The sequence below is a fragment of the Schistocerca americana genome, chromosome 3 (assembly GCF_021461395.2).
Source record: "Schistocerca americana isolate TAMUIC-IGC-003095 chromosome 3, iqSchAmer2.1, whole genome shotgun sequence".
NCBI lineage: Eukaryota > Metazoa > Arthropoda > Insecta > Orthoptera > Acrididae > Schistocerca > Schistocerca americana.
Genome location: NC_060121.1, coordinates 379,059,646 through 379,081,368, shown reverse-complemented (window position 1 = coordinate 379,081,368; position 21,723 = coordinate 379,059,646). Strand labels below are relative to the sequence as shown.

At 40.2% G+C, this 21,723-nt stretch overlaps 1 protein-coding gene across 2 annotated transcripts in view; it reads left to right on the top strand.

Moving 5' to 3' along the window:
- LOC124605924 (integrator complex subunit 5) overlaps window positions 1-21,723 on the top strand; it is a 126,845-nt gene that overhangs the window by 61,618 nt on the left and 43,504 nt on the right. For both annotated transcript variants that reach the window (XM_047137878.1, XM_047137879.1), the window contains 2 exons: window positions 7,547-7,771; window positions 8,034-8,192. In XM_047137878.1, coding sequence (XP_046993834.1) covers window positions 7,547-7,771; window positions 8,034-8,192 — 384 coding nt within the window. The remainder of the gene's footprint in view (window positions 1-7,546; window positions 7,772-8,033; window positions 8,193-21,723) is intronic.

Sequence of the window (21,723 nt, the reverse complement as noted above, 5' to 3'; positions counted from 1 at the left end):
ACTGTGAATGTGGTATGATGTTTATCATCATCCTGGGTTGCAGATATGCTGCATCTATCCATTTCATAATACATGTGCATAAATAAAACATACATACAAACAGGTTATACTAATTTATTACAGAAATAAACATTTTATAGTGGCAATCATCATTCACTGGTTTAGAAAATTCTTGTGTAACACATCACTTCACCAAAGTGATATCTTAAACATTAGACATGTTTAAATAAATTCCCTGCCAGCAGAAAAGGTAAATTGTTGTGCTGCAGATCATTGGCACTAAAAATGAAGAGATTGACTTTTGTCACATATCTATTCAATTTTCCTCACAGTAAGCTTCTTCGTCTCCCTCTTCCTCTTCTTGCCGGTGAGACAGAATGGTGCCACACACAAGGCACGAGACCACATGTAAGGGGGGTGATGTTCACTGCAACTGTAGCATTCTGTATAAAGGCACATGTTCCCTCCCAGAGTATTGCAAATGTTGAGCTGCGCAGAGGGCTTAGCCATCATTTCCTGTGTACGGTTTTGGTAAGTCTGGGTTTCATGAGTTGGAGACTGGTGAACACCACCAGCTTTTGTAACTGTAAGCTCTGAGAATGCTTCACCAATCCCTGTGCAGCATAGTGATGGAACATTGTGTGTCAAAGGGAGCAAGGATCTTGGTTTAAAGGCACTGCCCTTACTGCGTGCTGGTGAGGTGCGCTGCTGTTGAAGGGGAACAGTCAGCAGGCAACTCAGTTGTGTGAGGCTTATTGTGGCTGCTCTCGGTGTTGTTATTAATCACCTTTATGTCTATAGACTATCTTATAACACTGTCCCAGTATCTGGGGGCTTAACATGATGAATAATCTGATGAATGGGGGGATAAAGGTGATGACTAACATGATGAATCGTAACCCTGGGTACCAATTCAGAAGAGCTTGGAATCCTGCACTGGAGTTGCTGAAAACACAATGGATGTAGCACCAGAGGTACACAAAAAGAATAACTGAGATTGTGGACATGGGAAACGAATCCCAGGTAGAGCACTAGGCACATCAGGCCGAAGAAGGAATGTCACAGGGTGCTTCTAGTGGGAGCGGACCGAAAACGGAATGCCAGCATGCAGATTGGTGCGTAGGATTGAAGATGTAACACTAGCACTCAGGCTGGTGCACTGGAATGAAGAGGGAATATGTGAGAATATCTCTAGTTGTAGCGGACCACAGAGGGACGACCTGCAACCACAGCGGACTGAAAATGGAATTCCAGCACACAGACAGGTGCTCAAGGCCAAAGATGAAATGCCTAAGGATGCTGCTAGCAGAAGTGAACTGCAGGCAGAACACTTGGAACTGACAATGGTGGGGGAAAAGCATAGGTATAAAATACTGGACTTGATCCAATCGACAAGCAGTCTGAGGTAGCACCGGATGAAGGTACTTAAGTCATGGTGTTGAACTATTGTGCAAGAAAGATACTGACATCCGGCAGAATACCCGAGACCTCAAGATGTAGCAAAGGTGTTGTGTCATACAGAGATTTTACAGATATTCCCAAAGAAGATGAGTGGGCTCAAGAAGGTGGGATTAATGTGCAAAATATGATGAGAGGGGTAGATGGCAAATTGGTGAAAGCAGATGTCTTTATTCTTACATTCAGTAGCATAACACTTCCAGAGCATATGAAGGCAGGATTAATTCGCTTAAACATGAAGCCTTACGTACACTACCCATAGTGCTGTTTTAAATGTGAGCACACCATTCTTGCAGGTAAGGGAGAAGCCACTTGTGTCAAATGTGGTAAGGCCACCCACAATGGAGTCATTTGTTCATCACTTCAGAAATGTGTTAATTGTTCGGGGTATCACCCTGTCTGGAATAGAGACTGCAGTCCTACCTTGGAAAAAGGAAGTATAGGAGCTAAAAACAACAAAAATTTTTTTTTTTTCCAGCCATCAAAAATCATATTCGGAAGGCTGACGCCTCTTCACTAACAGGTATTAATAGTGCCAGAACTGAAATCTGTGTTTGTAAGTGTAATTGCAAAGATGCTGTTATTACAAAACATATAGCTCCCTGTAGAAAATCCGAAAAGCCCATGGTTGCTAACATTGTAGAGCTTTCAGCACCTCAGTAGGCAGATTCAGTAAACAGACCAGCTCTGCCACTGCCATTGCTACGAACACTCCTCTGAAGTCTCCTCTGACAAAAAAACCAAAAGGGAAGTGCAAATCACAGAAGACAGGTTGTAAACAGTCAGACCATCCAATTCCCATTCTGTCTGACAGTTCTAATGATTCCACTTTGGAGACAGTGGAATACAAAGTCTGTCTGTGGCAACCCTTTAACCCCTTAACACAGTGTGGAGAGATCCCAAGTTTTGCGTGCCACCTTTGTGTTTTATACGTGGTGCTGTAGACAACATTGCTGTGATGTATTTAAACTACTTTGTCTATTTAGGTATCAAAATTGATTGCCTTCGTATGCTTTTTGCTTATTTAGCATTTTGATTGTATTTTGATATTTCAAAAAATTACTGTTTTCGTTATGAAGTTCTTCCTGGTGTTAGAGATGGCCCTATTCAGAAAAGGAAGGAAATAAATGAATGTGAAATACTTTCAGGGGTTTCTGACTATGATTATTCAGATGTTCCCACTGAGAATGAAGATCTCGATGACTGTGTGAATGAATGTTTTTATGATTCTGGGGAGGGTTCCAATAAAACAATGGCATCTTAAGACCTGAAAGACATGGAAGGTGATAGTGCTTTCAATTGATTTCAGCAATAATGATAAAGGTGATTCTGTTCTTGAGAATAATTCGTTTTGTAATAAAGTTAGCCCTCTCGAGACGGCACTCCTCTTCTCTGTAGCACTTGCCTACCAGCAATTGCAGCTGAAGTTCATGTGAATCAAAGACTCACTAAATGCTGTTGATAGCTAACACTACAAGAAGCAGGAGAATCTGTGAGTCTCAAAGGTCTTATAGAACAACATGAGTGAGACTCAGGTGCCATCTCAAATGTGTTAAGCAAACTTCCAGCCCATACAGATATCCACCCCGGCACGGGGACAGGTTGAAAGAGAAATCTTGCAGATAATATGACTCCCATGCTATAGTGGAAAATCAATGGGTTCAGGATACGTTTGGAGGAACTGAAACTCCTAGTGCAGAAAGTCTTCTGTGCTTGTGTTTACAAGAAACACCCCTATGCTATAGGGCTGTACCCACCACTGTAAGGATCACATAACAGGGGGAAGGGCCAAAAGTGGGGCAGGGAGTGGGAAACTGTGTTATAAATAACACACACCACTCCTCTGCTCTGTCCATGATTACTGACCTACCAGCAGTTGAAGCTGAAATTTATGTGGACCAAAGACTCACTACATGCTGTCTATAGCTAACACCACAAGAAGCAGGAGAATCTGAGACTCTCACAGATCTCATAGAATTTCTACAACTGGGACATTTCAGTGCCTGTAATGTATATGGGGCTCAAATCTACTTGTCCTAGGGGTTGGGTATTAGGGACCCTCATGTCTTGGGTGCTGTGGATCTTCAACATGAGCCAGTCCATTTATTTCAACACTGATACTGGGTCATCCTCAGCCATATACCCGGCAAGCATCAGGAATTTACCCATATTTTCAGCTCGGTGCAGTTGGCAGTAAAATCGGATGCCTTTAGGGAACATTGGAACCATTTGGAACGGCACCTCATCAGTAATTGTTTTCTGCTTCACTGAGTCAAGATGAAAAACGATGTAAATGATGATGACTCAAAAACTGGTCGCTCTGGAATTGTACGAGTGATAACTTTTGCATCTCTAATGAACTGAGTGCGCTTTCAGCAGAAGAATTTGACAAATGGTTCAATATTGACAGAAATTTGGCTGGCAAAGAAGGGTTGACTGACAATGTGAAGTTAAGAAGTATTTTCAACCTCCACCACCAGAAACTGAGAGTGATGCTCACACCCCATGGGGGTGAGTCTTCAGAAGCATATGTAAAAAAACACAGCTCAATTTGAGAAACTTAGTAGCATTTCTGTAATGTTCCAAAGGACTCAAAAGAAAATTTCAGTGAAACCTTGAGTGGTTGGTATTAGTTGGATGTATTCCGTGCCCTTGAGAATGTCAGTTATCTGTGCTATTTCTAAAGATAATGATTCCAATTAAACTGTGCCAAAATGTAGGTATCAAATTTTATTAGATACTTTGTTCTTGATTTTTCAAACCAGTGTTTAATAAATAACAGGTACTTATTTTTGCAGATTAAAACCATAAGTTTTATTTGTAGGATTATCCATTTTATTTCTTAAACAGGAAGTTTTTAAAAATGGCCTAGATAATCGGGCATACTAGATAATCCGGCATTGACAAATCCCCAAGCTTGCTGGATTATCGAGGTCTTACTATATATCTCTTTCTGCTCTCCAGCTCTCACATATTCTGCTCAGTGGAAATTTACTGTTGACTTTCATTCAAGTGACCAGTACCCCCTCTGGATCCACCTCCCAAGTGGAACAGTCTGCAAAAGAATGCTCCCAAGATGGATGGTCGGCAGAACAAATTGGACACTGTTCAGCCAGGTGGTTGGTTTTGAACACCAAGGCAGCTTCTAGGAATTGGAGAACCACATAACAAGTGTCATCCACCGTGACACTGTCATATCCACCTCAAAGTCCTCAGGTGATCTTAGAAGGTAGCCTGTGTCGTGCTGGACTGCTGAGTGCTTCCCAGTGAGCCCAGTCAGGCATACAACTCTGCTTCAGTTTAAATGCTGACCAACAGCAAGAAACCTTGCAGGCTCTTGAGTAGTGAGAGCCAAAGCATGATGCACAACTAGGAGAGCAGGGAAATGTCATGTAAAGTGTTCCTGGGGTATCCAGTGCTCCACTTGTTCTGTGAAAGTGTGGGTACCCATCATGAGGAGTTTTGGTAAATTCAGTCATGTTGAAGCAGGGGTGTCTCCAAACATCGCATGGGCACATCACCCAAACTATACAGAGCATTTTGCGTTGGCTACTGCCACTACCAGCTAGGATCCACCATTCTGCAGCTACTTTGTGGCCTTACAGAGGGTTGAGTTGGACTTATGATCTAACAATTCTGAGTCATACGACTGTCCTTTTTCTGTATGGGAGATGGATTGACGACATGTGAAGTTCATGAGTACTGCACCTGGTCATGATCAAATCCAATACAGTGTGCTTCAAAACTTGTGAACTGAATCAAAGGATATCCAACTAAAGTGTAAGTAAAATTCCTTGCTAGTTGACACTTAGTGCATCAGAGCTGGTTTCCTGTAATCGGAGCATTCAGTGTCATGCCTGAACTCTTCACAATAAGTGGTCATTTCACTTCCATTGCTTGGCTAGTGTTGTGTATGAAACGTGAGTATTTGTTGTCATCATTGTGTGTGTGTGTGTGTGTGTGTGTGTGTGTGTGTTTGTTTGTCTTTGGTGTGGTAGACCCAAACACACAAGAAAGAAAGCTGGACAATGAATTGCATTTAAAGGACAATTGCGACAACTTGTGTGCAATGTGCAAGAACTCAGTGAAAGTGAAATGGAAGATGGGGGACCGCTCTTACCAGTTTCCAGAGTAGTCTTGTGATCTGCAGCCATGTTTAAGGTTAGTGAAATGAATGTACTTTGTATTGGTAAAGAAAAATACAGGAAGGAAGGAGGGAAGCAACACAGAACCCATTTGTCTTCATATGCAGTACAAGAATAGAAGTATTCAGAAATATATAACAAATCTGGATCATTTCATACAAGACGCAATTCGGCATCACCTATACAGTTATTATCATCACAGACGTTTGCCTGCATTAGATAAGATGCATACAGCATTGCATGAGGCCAAAAATTTTGAAGGCAGCAAATCGTCTTTGTGATTGGTTCTGCACAGTCTCTGTTTTAAATACAAAAATATCTCAGGCCGTAAAATGTTGATGGAATGAACAAATATAACCACATGGCCATGCAGAATTCTTTCTGAAGTAAAAGACATTAATTTCGTGGACATTATTTCTGTTGACAAAATATGGGTTAATGCTGGTCATATTGTTATGAGAGGTTGGACTGGTAGCAAAAGAGAAGGTATGGCACTCCCTGCTGGCAGAGGTGGTAGAATTATCCTTTTGCATGCTGGTACCTACCATGGCTTTAATCCCAGCTGACACCTGCTTTTCAAATCAAAGGAAATGTCGGAGTACCCTGCAGAAATGAATTGTGAAACTTTTTAAATTTTGAAAATACTTTGTTACCAAGAGTAGAAACTTCTTGGGTAATTATTCTCAACAACGTTTTGTACCATTCAGTTTTAAAGGATAAGGCTCCAACCCTGTCCTCTCGAAAGGATTATTCACTGGTTCTGACAACATGAAGTTATTGTGGATGATACACTAAAAAAATAGGATTATTAGAACCCATGTTATTTCATACACCACAATTCCTGACATTGTTACCAGTGAGGTAACTTATAAATATGGACATAGTTATAACACTATACCACCTTATCACTTCCACTTTTTCAATGCAATTGAACTTATCTCGCCCCCCCCCCCCCCCTCCCTGCCGCCTCTATCTCTCTACCTCTTATATGCAGGTGAACAGATATGTTGCTCGCAAAAATAAATAGTTTACTCATTGTTGTGCAGCCTCTGATTCATCTTTTGAAAGGTGTGCCTCACGCCATTTCACTACCCTCTCCCCGCCCCATGCGTCCTTCCATACCCCCTCCCGACCTTCACCTGCGCAGGCAACTGCCCTCAATAATCAACAATCAACAATCAACAGTCAATCTCACTGCGGCCATGGGTGTGAGCATTTGGATGTCTGTGATAGTGTGTGTGTGTGTGTGTTAATATGTGTACTTTTGTTAGAGGAAGGGCAAGAGCTCTAAACCAAGTGTAAATACTGTATCAAAATTTTTATATGCACCACACACCAGTCAGCTTTAGGTAAGTGGCAGCCTTCCCTTTACTTTACATACTATTCCAGCCAGGAATTTTCATTGTTGGTGTTTTATTGAACTGCTATACAATAGAATGACTTTTAATGGTGTTGCACTCCTACTTTGAAGTTTATTAAAATACTTCGTTTTTAAGACATTTGATATGCTCTAGAAGGATATTGAATTCATATGTGTGTTTCTGACTGTCCCCTTTTTGTACATATTTTCAACCCTTAAAGTATTTCTAGTGTTGTTTTCGTCTTAATATTATAACAGTCCTTTGAATTATCTTTTTGAGAAAAGAGAAATATTATCACTGATAATGTTTGTTATGGAATATAAGTGTTGTGAGATAGTTATCTACAGATATCAGTTGTCAACCATATTTTTGTCATATTGCACATAAATTGTGGTTCTACACTTCCTGTTTGATATCAAAAATAAATTTATCATCAAATTATTATAGTGTTTTGTTTGCTAGGCAGTTGTTATTTGTAATTCTCTTATCTCTGGTGCAAATGCCATAAAACAGATGTTACACATTTTGTCTTTGTTGAGAAAATTGTATAAGAATATATTAAGGTTTTATGTTATATAACAGTGACTCCAGCTATGCTGCCGCAGTTGGCAATGTTGGCCCCTGACTGGTGCAACTATTTTGGGAGCCGTGAGGCCCTGGAAGACCTGGTGATACATCTGTCATTACGCTGTGAGAAAGGAGGCACACAGATACTTAAACTGTTATTGGATGCTGCCTCACCAGAAGTGAAACCTGAGAACATAGAGCAAAGTAGAACAGTGCAAAAATGTAGCAGGGACCTTTTAGGTAAATAAATCAAAACAAGATTATCTTTGTGCTCTCTCTCTCTCTCTCTGTCTCTCTCTCTCTCTCTCTCTCTCTCTCTCTCTCTCTCTCTCTCTTGTACCAGTTAACACAGAAAAATCTCAACTTTTTATCTTTTGTCCCATCATCACAATCTTCTGCAGTTGTAATACATTTTATGAGCATAAGAAATACTACTACTCAATTACAAAAAATAAGAAAAGGAATCCTTATCTGATGGATGGATTTGTTCTGTGTGTTTCAGAGTTACTATTGCGTGAGATAGACATACAGCTACGAAGCACGGAGCCGGGTAACTGCACTATTGAGTTGTTGGAGTCTCTCAGGAAAGATTTGTCAATGATTAAACCATTACTTCTTAGTAGAGACATGCTTCGTATGCAGACTGCTGTGAGGCTTTTAGGTAATAATCGTATAAACTTTGTTAGTTATTGCTGTGCTTAGGTCATTGAGGCAATGATTGATTGTTAATGCCTGTGTAAAGGAGTGTGCTGATACGTCTTTGGTTTCATAAAGAAAGTGACAAATATGAAAAAAAAGGTTATATGCTTAAGGTATAGTTTTGAAATACAGATTAAACATTACAGAATGGCTAATTGTAATGTCACATTAGTGTTACTGTGTATCACAATCTATGTGTAACTCTCTGCAGCCAAATGTATGGTGTGTTGCATAGAGCACATAGTGTACCAGAATGATCTGCCCCTCCCTCTCTGTTCCTATTTTGTTGGTTAATGGTTTACAGAGTAAGTGTTGGTACCCTCCACATGAGCCTGAATTTTTCCTGATTTTACCTTAGTTTTCATTATGTGAATTGTACATAGTGGGAAGTAGTGTGTTTCTTGATTAGTTTCAGAATGTAGGAGCTGGAATTTTGATGGTAAGACACTCTGTTATGCTATGCCTCTTTTACTGTCTCCCTATGGTGTTTCTAAAGCATTTGCGAGATGCTCTCAAGCTGACTAAACAAATCCATGACAAATCACCCACTACTTTGTATCATCTTCTCCCTTTTAATTCGCCTATTACATGAAAAGTACCCTAGTTTGAGCAGATAAAGCAGACTGGAAACTAAAAATATAATGTTGTACCTGTTTGAATAAATATCAGTGCCATTCATCTATAAAACTTCATATGCAGCCACTAGTGCCATCTGAAGGTCAATATACTAGCCTTACTGTGTTGTCACTGTATAAACAGTACAACTGAGAGTGTTGCTGTGTTCAGTTGTGAAGGACATATACTAATGGCAGACCTGAGTAGGTGGAAGCTAGATGAGTCTTTCGAACACTGTTAAGTTGTTGTATAAAAAGGCATGCTGAATTTGTGCCCTGGATAATGAAGATGCAATTGAGGTGAAGCTGGGCCTTTTTCATGCATCTTATGTGATACCATAATACAAAAATACTGTGGAGTATTAACGGAAATACATACAGACATATTGGAGATGAATACTCGAAATTTAAAATTGTCTCAGCCACAGTGTTTATTGATTGTGTGTCCTAGACGATTTGAAATTCAGAGTACATCATGGCTGCTGTATCTCACTGCATTTTTGCAGATCATTAATGGAGAGTAACAGAGACAGTGTATTGGACAGTGGAGAAGAAAAGGAGGACATGAAAGGTCCAACAGTTCTGAAATATTATATCCAGCATCTGAAGGAACTACCAGTCAGATGAATATGCACTTTCTTCCCCAAAATATTATGAACAAATGTGCTCTGGAGAATTGATGATCAAATGTTGGAACATATTTATGAGGATTATTATAACCACAGTTACAATTCGTACAAGAAACAAATGATCCCTGATAACTGCATTAATTCGAAGTCCAACTTAAAGGTAATTTGAGATTTTGTTACAAGTAAAAGGCAAACCTCACATCCATTCAGGAGAAACAAAAGATCTGAACTGAAGGATTTAAAAGAGTTTGTAAGAGTGCTCTTTGGCTGCATTAGATACGGTAGATCAGTAATCCATTATTGACACATTTGAGCCTGGGTTCTGTAAGCTACGAGAGCAGTTGCTCTGGACAGTATTAATGCATTTTGTCTGTGTCTTCAAAGAAGAGTATATCATTTTGTCCAAGTTTATCACTGTGGTCATAGCTTACAAAGGGATTGAGAAAGACAATGTTATTATGCTGACAGTAGAAATGTTAGTGCTAAACATGAGTATGTTCATTAATGTTGAAAACGTAAGTAAGAAATGTGTATAAAGTAGTAACCAGAGCCAAATTTTTCTGAAATTTCCTGTTCTTCCATACATGACCTAGGGGAGAGAAATCAACACCTGGAGTGGTGCAGTTTGTTCATATGTCCACACACAGATATACAATAGATGTGGTTTTGTTCAATGCTGGCAGATTACAAAGAAATTAGCAGCAATGTGTCCACAGAACATTGCTGTTGGAGCTAGTAAAATTATAAAAACAGCTAGAGTACAAAAATGCTTTTTACATTTGATATTTTTATGAACATGTTGGTAAGTGGGGATTCTTATTATGTGATTCTTGATCAGGACAGAAAAAGAATGTTTTTCATTGAGGATGTTATGTTATATTGTCATCAAAGACAACTAAAAATTTCCAATCTTGAGATGTGTGTATATTTGACGGTACAAGCTCTGCGGGAGAATTCTTGTTGATTATGTACAATTGCAAACTGATGAATTACAGGTCGTGTCACAGAATAAATATTTCATCATCTGACTTTGCTCTCTTATCTAAAGACCACTTTTTGTATGAAGATCCAGAGCTGTGTTAACATATGCAGGCTAAGATTTGGTACTGAAGCAGACATTCCTGTTGCTTCATCTGATAATGAGATCGCCATGACTAGTGCAGTTCAGATACGACAGAAATGATATGGCATGTTTGTATGTTACGATTGTCAACTGACCAGACTTACGTTCTGCTGAGTTTTAATCACTTAATTGAAACTCCACATTAGAACTTTAGTTATGAATAAGGGAAGAACATGTGATGACACAGAAACTTTTGTTTTGAAAAATGTGACTCTGCAAGTTCTGCATGTGTTAATATATATATATTGTTTTAAGCAAATGTGTAGCTTCTTGCCAAATAGTACCTCATATATGACTCATGAATCTAACAAAAGTAGAACAAAAATGAAACTTTATGATTAGGTACTGAAGTAGATGCAGTGTTGACTGGCCACTGTGTCATCCTCTGTCATACGGCGGTATTGGGGGGTGGGGGAGGGGGGGGGGGGGGGTCAGCACAGTGGTGCACTTTTGGCAGTTGTCAGCATTTAGACCCTGCAGACCTCTGAAACAGGTAGCTCCACAATTGGCATCATGAGGCTGAGTGCATTCTAGTCCAGTCCTCCCACCAAGGAAAAATCCTTGACAGTACCAGGTATCAAACGCGCCCTCCACATGGCACCCATCTACACTGACCATTCAGCCTGTGAACCTGCTGGACACAAGTGTCTACTGAGTGGTACAGTTTCTCTCGTGACTTGTGCCTCTTTAGTCTTTATATTCATGAACTTTTCGAAGATTGATTGTACACAAAATAAGAGTTTTAAGGATAAATTACCTTGATCATTGGTGAAACAAACATATCTTCATATTATAAAATAATTTTTATTTGGTTTTAACTGTTCAAGCTGAGGCACTTACCTTTTTAGTAAGAGCCCAAGGCTCTAATTATGTTTAGGAATTGATTGAATGTGAGTTTTGTTAGAAACCCTGTTTGTGAAAGAACTGCACTTTCGTAGGAGTCTTCAAATGTCTCTGACTGGTATCTACCTTCTCCACATATAGGTTTAAGTAGCCTTTCCACTTTTGAATGACTCCAAGTACATGCTTCTAGGTACTTGATGTTGTGAATTGCTTCAGTAACTGACTGCTGATTGTGTAGTCTAACAGTGTCCTTTCTTTTTGTTTATTTCAGCACATTACATTACATTTATTTGTAATGAAGGTCAGCTACTAGTCTATTTATCTGTAAGTTTTCCTGCTGATTCTGGCTAGAGTGATCAGAGATGGGCGGCCATGTGTGCATGAGTTGTGCTTGCTTGTGTGAATGTACGTGTGTTTTCTGAAGAAAGCTTTGGCTGAACACTCAAAGTATAACGGTCTTTGCATTGTGTCTGTCTGCGTCTAAATGGGTCATCTTACGGCGAGGAACAATATATCCTTTTCAGTATATTGTTGATCTTCCAATGTGGACTTTCCATTGTTTGACTTTTCCTGCTGCTTTTGTTTCTTAACACATCTTATCATGTTCCCCGTTGCTATAAAGTTTCTTTATTCAACTGCATGCCTGTTCAGACATTTCTTAAGCACTTGATTTGTATCCTGATTATCTGAAACTTGGATACTGGCAGTACACCACTAATTCTGAAACTTACAAATAGTTTGAAAGATAAATTCAGTATCCATTTATTTGTAAAGTTTGTGACTAGCTGTTAATGAGATTTGGTCTAATTTGATAATTAACCAGTAATAATAGTGTATTTTATACCAACATATGTCTTGATAGATGGATGCATGTTGATCTGAAAATCCATATTTACCAAAGTTTTAAAAACAAAATCATTAGTTGCACTCTTGTCTGGTCATCTATTTTTCATTCGTAGCAGCCTTGCTCAGAATAAAGTAAGATTATGACCCATATATGATTTTTAAATGTCCCAACAGTCTTTCCTCTATAGCATTACCTTTGTTGATATTCAGTGGACTGAAAGTGTGATATGATTAAGATTTATCGAAAACACACAGAAGATGACACTACATGATAAAATGGATGATTCATTTCACCAGTGAAAAGAATTATATAAAAGAGTTTTTATGGTCAGATGCTGCTGTCAGACATGAAACAAGGAACTCTTCAGTCAGTTCTGTCCAGAGTGCAGTCCTTATGTAAGTAAAACAAATTATAAATTGTATCAAAAGAAAATTCAGTCAAGAAATGTTATAAATTATGAGACAGAATTGCAGGTCAGTACCTACCATCAGGAGTTGAAATGTGTACTGCTGTTAATATACACACATAAAAATAAAAGTGACACGCTTCCTAGCTTTCAAAACTGATATTCGTTCCTCAGGGAGAAGAGACCAGGTAGTTGGAGAAGGTTAAAAACAAAGGACAAGCCACACAGATCACAGGACGACAGGGACCCACGTGTATTGAGGGCAAGGGTAGGAAACAATATGTTATATGTCATAATAGGACATGTGCTGTAAGATACTGAATAAGGACCATAAGTCAAACATGTTTTCTGGCTGGCTGCAGTCCACAAAGGTTTCATAATGTTATGTAGACAAAGGCCAACTGTTACATTTTGTTTATTGACAGGATTGCTGTACTTGCTGTGTAAAGTGTAACATTGCAAGCTGCATATTTTGTTTGTAGCATATACAAAGAACCCCCCCCCCCTCCCCCCATTAACCATGGACCTTGCCGTTGGTGGGGAGGCTTGCGTGCCTCAGCGATACAGATAGCCGTATCGTAGGTGCAATCACAATGGAGGGGTATCGGTTGAGAGGCCAGACAAATGTGTTGTTCCTGAAGAGGGGCAGTAGCCTTTTCAGTAGTTGCAGGGACAACAGTCTAGATGATTGACTGATCTGGCCTTGTAAGATTAATCAAAACGACCTTGCAGTGCTGGTACTGTGAACGGCTGAAAGCAAGGGGAAACTACAGCCATAATTTTTTCCGAGGGCATGCAGCTTTACTGTGTGGTTAAATGATTATGACATCCTCTTGGGTAAAATATTCCAGAGGTAAAATAGTCCCCCAATCGGATGTCTGGGCGGGGACTACTCAGGAGAATGTTGTTATCAGGAGAAAGAAAACTGGTGTTCTACGGATCGGAGCATGGAATGTCAGATCCCTTAATCGGGCAGGTGGGTTAGAAAATTTAAAAAGGAAAATGCATAGGTTGGAGTTAGATATAGTGGGAATTAGTGAAGTTCGGTGGCAGGACGAACAAGACTTCTAGTCAGGTGAATACAGGGCTATAAATACAAAATAAAATAGGGGTAATGCCAGAGTAGGTTTAATAATGAATAAAGAAATAGTAGCGCAAGTCAGTTACTACAAACAGCATAGTGAATCCATTATTGTAGCCAAGATAGAGACGAAGCTCACATCTACCACAGTAGTACAAGTTTATATGCCAACTAGCTCCGCAGATGGCGAAGAGATTGAAGAAATGTATGATGGGATAAAAGAAATTATTCAGACAGTGAAGGGAGATGAAAATTTAATAGTCATGGGGGACTGGAATTCAATAGTAGGAAAAGGAAGAGAAGGAAAAGTAGTAGCTGAATATGGACTGGGGATATGGAATAAAAGAGGAAGCTGCCTGGTAGAATTTTGTTCAGAGCATAACTTAATCATAGCTAACACTTGGTTTAAGAATCACAAAAGAAGGTTGTATATGCGGAAGAGACCTGGTGACACTGGACTGTTTCAGGTAGATTATATAATGGCAAGACAGAGATTTAGGAACCAGATTTTAAATTGTAAGACATTTCCAGGGGCAGATGTGGACTCTGATCACAATCTATTGGTTATGAACTGTAGATTAAAACTGAAGAAACTGCAAAAAGGTGGGAATTCAAGATGGGACCTGGATAAACTGAAGGGACCAGAGCTTGTAGAGATTTTCAGAGAGAGCATTATGGAACGATTGGCAGGAACAGGGAAAAGAAATACAGTAGAAGAGGAATGGGTAGCTCTGAGAGATGAAATAGTGAAGACAGCAGAGGATCAAGTTGGTAAAAAGACGAGTGCTAATAGAAATCCTTGAGTAACGGAAGAGATATTGAATTTAATTGATAAAAGGAGAAAATACAAAAATACAGTAAATGAAGCAGGTGAAAAGGGATACAAACATCTCAAAAATGAGATTGACAGGAAGTGCAAAATAGCTAAGCAGGAATGGCTAGAGGACTAATGAAAGGATATAGAGGCATATACCACTGGGGGTAAGATAGATACTGCCTACAGGGAAGTTAAAGAGACCTTTGGAGAAAAGAGAAACATTTGTATGAGATCAAGAGCTCAGATGAAAAACGAGTTCTAAGCAAAAAAGGGAAAGCAGAAAGGTGGATGGAGTATATAGGGGGTTCTATAAAAGGGCGATGTACTTGAGGGCAATATTATGGAAATGGAAGAGGTCGTAGATGAAGATGGAATGGGAGATATGATACTGCTTGAAGTTTTTGACAGAGTACTGAAAGACCTAGGTCGAAACAAGGCCCCGGGAGTAGAAAACATTCCATTAGAACTACTGATAGCCTTGGGAGAACCAGCCCTGACAACTCTACCCTCTGGTGAGGAAGACATATGAGACAGGTAAAATACCCTCAGACTTCAAGAAGAATATAATAATTCCAATCCCTAAGAAAGCAGGTGTTGACAGGGGTGAATATTACTGATCTATTAGCTTAATAAGTTACAGCTGCAAAATACTGACACAAATTCCTTACAGATGAATGGAAAAACTGGTAGAAGCTGACCTTGGGGAAGATTGGTTCGGATTCTGCAGAAATGTTAGATCACGTGAGGCAATACTGACGCTACAACTTATCTTAGAAGACAGATTAAGGAAAAGCAAACCTTCATTTCTAGCATTTGTAGACTTGGAGAAAGCTTTTTACAGTGTTGACTGGAATACTCTCTTTCAAATTCTGAAGGTGGCAGGTGTCAAATACAGGGAGCGAAAGGCTATTTACAATGTGTACAGAAACCAGATGGCAGTTGTAAGAGTCGAGGGGCATGAAAAGGAAGCAGTGGTTGGGAAGGGAGTGAGACAGGATTGTAGCCTATACCCGATGTTATTCAATCTGAATATTGAGCAAGCAGTAAAGGAAACAAAAGAAAAAATTGGAGTAGGAATTAAAATCCATGGTGAAGAAATAAAAATTGTGAAGTTTGCTGATGACATTGTAATTCTGTCAGTGACAGCAAAGGACCTGGAAGAGCAGTTGAAAGGAATGGACAGTGTCTTGAAAGGAGTATATAAGATGAACATCAATAAAAGCAAAATGAGGATAATGAATGTAGCCTAATTAAATCAGATGATGCTGAGGGAATTAGATTAGGAAACGAGACTACTTAAAGTAGTAGATGAAGTTTGCTATTTGGGGAGCAAAATAACTGATGATGATGGTCTAGGTAAAGAGGATATAAAATGTAGAATGGCAATGGCAAGAAAAGTATTTCTGAAGAAGAGAAATTTGTTAACATCGAATATAGATTTAAGTGTCAGGAAGTCTTTTCTAAATGTATTTGTATGGAATGTATGGATGTGAAACATGGATAATAAATAGTTTCAACAAGAAGAGAATAGAAGCTTTCGAAATGTGGTGCTACAGAAGAATGCTGAAGATTAGATGGGTAGATCACGCAACTAATAAGGAGGTACTGAATAGAATTGGGGAGAAGAGGAATTTGTGGCACAACTTGAGTAGAAGAAGGGATCCGTTGGTAGGACATGTTCTGAGGCATCACGGGATCACCAATTTAGTATTGGAGGGCAGTGTGGAGGGCAAAAATCGTTAGAGGGAGACCAAGAGATGAATACACTAATCAGATTCAGAAGGCTGTAGGGTGCAGTAGTTACTTGAAGATGAAGCAGCTTTCACAGGATAGAGTAGCATGGAGAGCTACATCAAATCAGTCTCTGGAATGACGACAACAACAAAGAACCATGGAAAATAAGTAATAGCATATACATTGCAATACGCTTCTAATTTTCTCAGTAATTAAATATAAATAAATATTCAGCATCTGAACTGAATAGTACATAAACTCCTAACAGCTTAGCAATGAACTTTCTGATACTGAGTGAAACAGTTAAAAAACTCAGTGAAGGAAAACAGTGTCCATAGTAGGCTGTACAGTTAAACGAGGTATGTGAGAAAAGTAATGAGACTAATTTTTAATCCACCAAAGTTGTTACTATTTTCAAACAACAACAACATTGTCCCCTGCAAAGTAGTTCCCCTTAACAGCTATACACCAGCAGAGTTGTCATTCCCAGTCTTGGTAGCAGCACTGATAGGGCGTTTGACATATCAGCCACATTCTTTTGTATGTTCTCCAGAGTTCCAAAATGACATCCTTTTAAGATATTTTTCAATTTCAGGAAAAGAAAGCAGTTACAAGGACTCAGATCAGGTGAAAAGGGGTGCTGTGGAACAACAGGAATGCCTTTTGAGCTCAAAAATTCCATGATGGAAGTGACTGTGTGACGTGGGGTATTGTCACAGTTCAACATCCACTTGTCTGGCATGTCTGGTCTGACTGTGTTCACCATTTACTGAGCTCTTCAAGGATATCTTTGTAAAACACTTGGTTGACTGTTTGTCCTGGAGGAACAAATTCTTTATGCATGATATCCCTACTGTCAAAAAAAGCAAATCAGCATTGTTTTGATCTTTGATTTACAAGGTTGGTCTTCAATGTGTTCTTGGCCTTCCAAAAAGGATTTGTATCAACAAAAAACTTGTACTCTTGATCAGAAAAGTTCCCCTAGTCCTGTTTCAACTTTAAAAAGTCACACTTTTGGATTCCCCAAGTTTAGGACAAAACTTGATGATATATATTTTTCTAAATTCTGCAGATGCATTTTTGTAATATGCAGCAAAAATACAACTTTACTCATGGTGCTTTCAAAAATCACATGATGGCTACACCGAGCTACAACTCAGAGTGAGCATCTGGAAGGGATGAACACACCCTTCTGCATGAGTAGAACAACACGGCATTGCCAGATCACTTGGATTGCCATCAGTCTTACTACTTTTCTCACATACCTTGTATCCTTTACTTGTTGTGCAGTTGGCCAGTATGGAACTAACAAGGGAAATTTCCCATTGCACCCTCCTCAAATTTAGTGGTAAGATGGTCCAATGAATAGCAGCACTGATATAGCTCATTGAAAACTGAACACAGATCAAGTGTGAAAACAGGAAGAAGGTGTACTGAACAGTGAAAAAGAAGCAAAATAGAAAGAGTGAATGGCCGAAGCTCAACAAGTGCAATATTGAGCATAAATGAACAGCCATAGCGTCGTGGTGTTGTACTGTAAAGTGGGAAAGTCATGTTCAGAACTCCATCATGCACTTTATTTTTATTTTATTTTTTCGTCACAACATTATGAAATGTCCATCTGGTCATTGAAATGTGTGTTCTAGTTTCTGTAGCTGTTATAGTACACATTGGTTATAGAATATGAGTCATGTGGTAGGAATACATTACCGTTGCAGGTAAACGTGATGAGTAGTGGAGAGTGGGCGAGATACCACATAGGTGTCTCACAAAAATGAAAATAACAAATAAACGGCGTGAACTATGTTACAACAAAGGAATTCAATAGTTAAAACTTCCAAAATGGAACACAAATTGAAAAATATTAAAATATATGTATGGACAGGGCACAGAGAAACTGTGTGGTTGTGAAACTGTTGCATGCATTCATTGCAGCTTATGTGACAAACTATTACCTTTTTATTTCCTTGCGAGTGACTCCTTTCACATTCATACGAACTCCTAAATCAGGCAAGGAGGCATATCTCACTTACCAGGCATACAAGTTAGGTGTGTAGGTAAGAGATTCCTATCATATGACACACATGCTGTCACTAATGCCATGTGTGACTCACCAGACATGTTTTCTGGTGGAGGATTCAGTTGACCTGTTGCCTTTTCATCAAATGTTTGCAGTTTCCTTTCGGAAGCCGCTTCCTTTCAGCTGCATAGAGTTATTGTGCAGAATCAGCTGTCAATATAGGTCCTATTCTTAAACAACTCGCTGTTGCAAACAGACGTTACACCACGACACAGACACAAATTTGAATACAGCAAGCAGTGGGATGAGGGGGGAGGGGAGGCAGAGGGGGAGGTATTGGCACGTCTGTTTTATATTTTTTTCCCCCCTCTTTTTAACTTTTTTCCCCACTGTTCATTACACCTTCCTGTTTTCATGCTTGATCTGTGTTCAATTTTTGATGGGCTGTCTAGTGGGCCCTCTTGCCACTAAATCTGAGGGGGGTGAGTTGGGGAGTTTCCCTTGTAAGTAATTTTCAAGCACCTACAAGACATTGCCGAATATTGCATTACATATATACACGATGGAAAACCATTAAACATAACAGCAATTATATTTAAGTTCAGCAGAATCAGTCTTATTTATTTATACATAGGTATTATGCAATATGTTGTTTGTGATGAGGCAAACAGTCAAAACGTCATTCCATAGGTGAACCCATTCATGAAATAATCCATCTACATTATAATCTAAGAAAAAAAAATCGTCCTAGAACCATATAATTATGTCATATCGTGCATGAACCACAATACTTCCACATACAGGCAGATTGTAGCGCAGTCGTTAGGCATTTGTTTTGTTTTGGTACATCAGTGGCACTTGTCTGTCTAGTAGGCTCTCAGAGACCAGTGTGGCCTGAACTCCCAGTTGGTGCACATCGACAGCGCAGAAATACCTTCTTTTCTGTGTTTACTTCGTAGATTCTTACTTAAATTGTGTGTGAGTTTCGTATAGGAGGTGTAATTTCGAGTTTTAGTTACTGTAATCGTAAATTCAGGCAGATTGTAGTGCAGTCGTTAGGCATTTGTGCAGGTTAGTTCATACATTCTTTGCGTGTTTCCCTTGCGTTATCTAGGCACGGACTCGTGTTTCAGTAACGTTTGTTCAACATCGATTAGAATGGACAGGGACTGTGATTGCTGTGTTCAGATGAGGGCTGAGTTGGCATCCCTTCGCTCACAGCTGTAGGCGGTTCTGACTTCGGTCACGCAGCTTGAGGCTGCTGTCAATGGGCACCACTGTGGGGAGCCAGACTTGGGTATCATGGGGTTGTCAACCTCGTCCCGTCTGTCCCCAGATCGGTCTGCCGCTGTGGTTGCCCCGGTTGCTGCCCGCAGTGGGGCTGGTTGATTGGGAGGTCGTTCCAAGGCGTGGCAGGCAGCGAAAGACGTCCCCAGAGGCTGATCAGAAAGCCTCCCCGGTGCGTTTGACAAACAGGTTTCAGGTACTGTCTCTGGCTGAGCCAGATGCAGCTGCCTGCCCTGTTTCAGAGGATGATTCTCAGCCTTCAAGCTCCGGGCAATCACAGAGGGTGGGCTTATTGGTAGTTGTGAGCTCCAATGTTAGGCGCGTAATGGGGCCCCTTAGGGATATGGCGGCTAAGGAGGGGAAGAAATCCAGTGTGCATTCCGGGTGGAGTCATTCCTGATGTGGAAAGGGTCCTTCCGGATGCCATGAAGAGCACAGGGTGCAGCCAGCTGCAGGCGGTGGCACATGTCAGCACTAATGACGTGTGTCGCTTTGGATCTGAGGAAATTCTCTCTGTATTCCAGCGGCTATCTGTTTTAGTGAAGGCTGCCAGTCTTGCTTACGAGATGAAGGCACAGCTCACCATCTGCAGCATGGTTGACAGAACCGACTGCGGACCTTTGGTGCAGAGCCGGATGGAGGGTCTGAATCAGAGGCTCAGACGGTTTTGCGACCATGTTGGCTGCAGATTCCTTGACTTTCGCTATAGGGTGGTGGGGTTTCGGGTTCCGCTGAATAGGTCAGGAGTTCACTACACTCAGCTGGCGGCTACACGGGTAGCGAAGGCTGTGTGACGTGGACTGGGCGGTTTTTTAGGTTAGAAGGCCTCGGGAAAGTATGGGATGGGCTGCAATCTCAAAGGATGCATGGCAAATACAGGACGTGTTTGGATCAAGGAACAGTCGGAATTGTAGTTGTAAATTGTTGTAGTTGTGCTGGGAAAGTCCCTGAGCTTCAAGCACTAATAGAAAGCACAGAAGCTGAAATCGTTATAGGTGCAGAAAGCTGGCTAAAGCCTGAAATAAGTTCTGCAAAAATTGTTACGAAGTCTCAGACGGTGTTCAGGAAAGATAGGTTAGGCAGAATTGGTTGTGGAGTGTTTGTTTCTGTCAGTAGTGGTTTATCTTGTAGTGAAGTCGAAGTAGATACTCCGTGCGAATTGGTATAGGTGGAGGTTATACTTAACAGCCGAACTAAGTTAATAATTGGCTCTTTCTACCGACCCCCAGACTCCGATGATATAGTTGCTGAACAGTTCAGAGAAAATTTGAGTCTCGTAACAAATAAATACCCCACTCATACGGTTATAGTTGGTGGGGACTTCAACTTTCCCTCGATATGTTGGCAAAAATACTTGTTCAAAACCGGTGGTAGGCAGAAAACATCTTCCGAGATTGTCCTAAATGCTTTCTCCGAAAATAATTTCGAGCAGTTAGTCCACGAACCCACGCGAATTGTAAATGGTTGCGAAAACGCACTTGACCTCTTAGCCACAAACAATCCAGAGCTAATAGAGAGCATCATGACTGATACAGGGATTAGTGATCACAAGATCGTTGTAGCTAGGCTCAATACCGTTTCTTCCAAATCCACCAGAAACAAACACAAAATAATTTTATTTAAAAAAGCGCATAAAGTGTCACTAGAAGCCTTCCTAAGAGACAATCTCCATTCCTTCCAAACTGACTATGCAAATGTAGACGAGATGTGTCTCAAATTCAAAGATATAGTAGCAACAGCAATTGAGAGATTCATACCTCATAAATTGGTAAGAGATGGAACTGATCCCCCATGGTACACAAAACAGGTCTGAACACTGTTGCAGAGGCAACGGAAAAAGCATGCGAAGTTCAGAAGAATGCGAAATCTCAAAGATTGGCTAAAATTTAAAGACACGCGAAATTTGGCACGGACTTCAATGCGAGATGCCTTTAATAGGTTCCACAACAAAACATTGTCTCGAAATTTGGTGGAAAATCCAAAGAAATTCTGGTCGTATGTAAAGTACACAAGCGGCAAGACACAGTCAATACCTTCGCTGCGCAATGGATGTAGATGTAGATACAAACTGAGGCTGAAATCAGATGTTCTA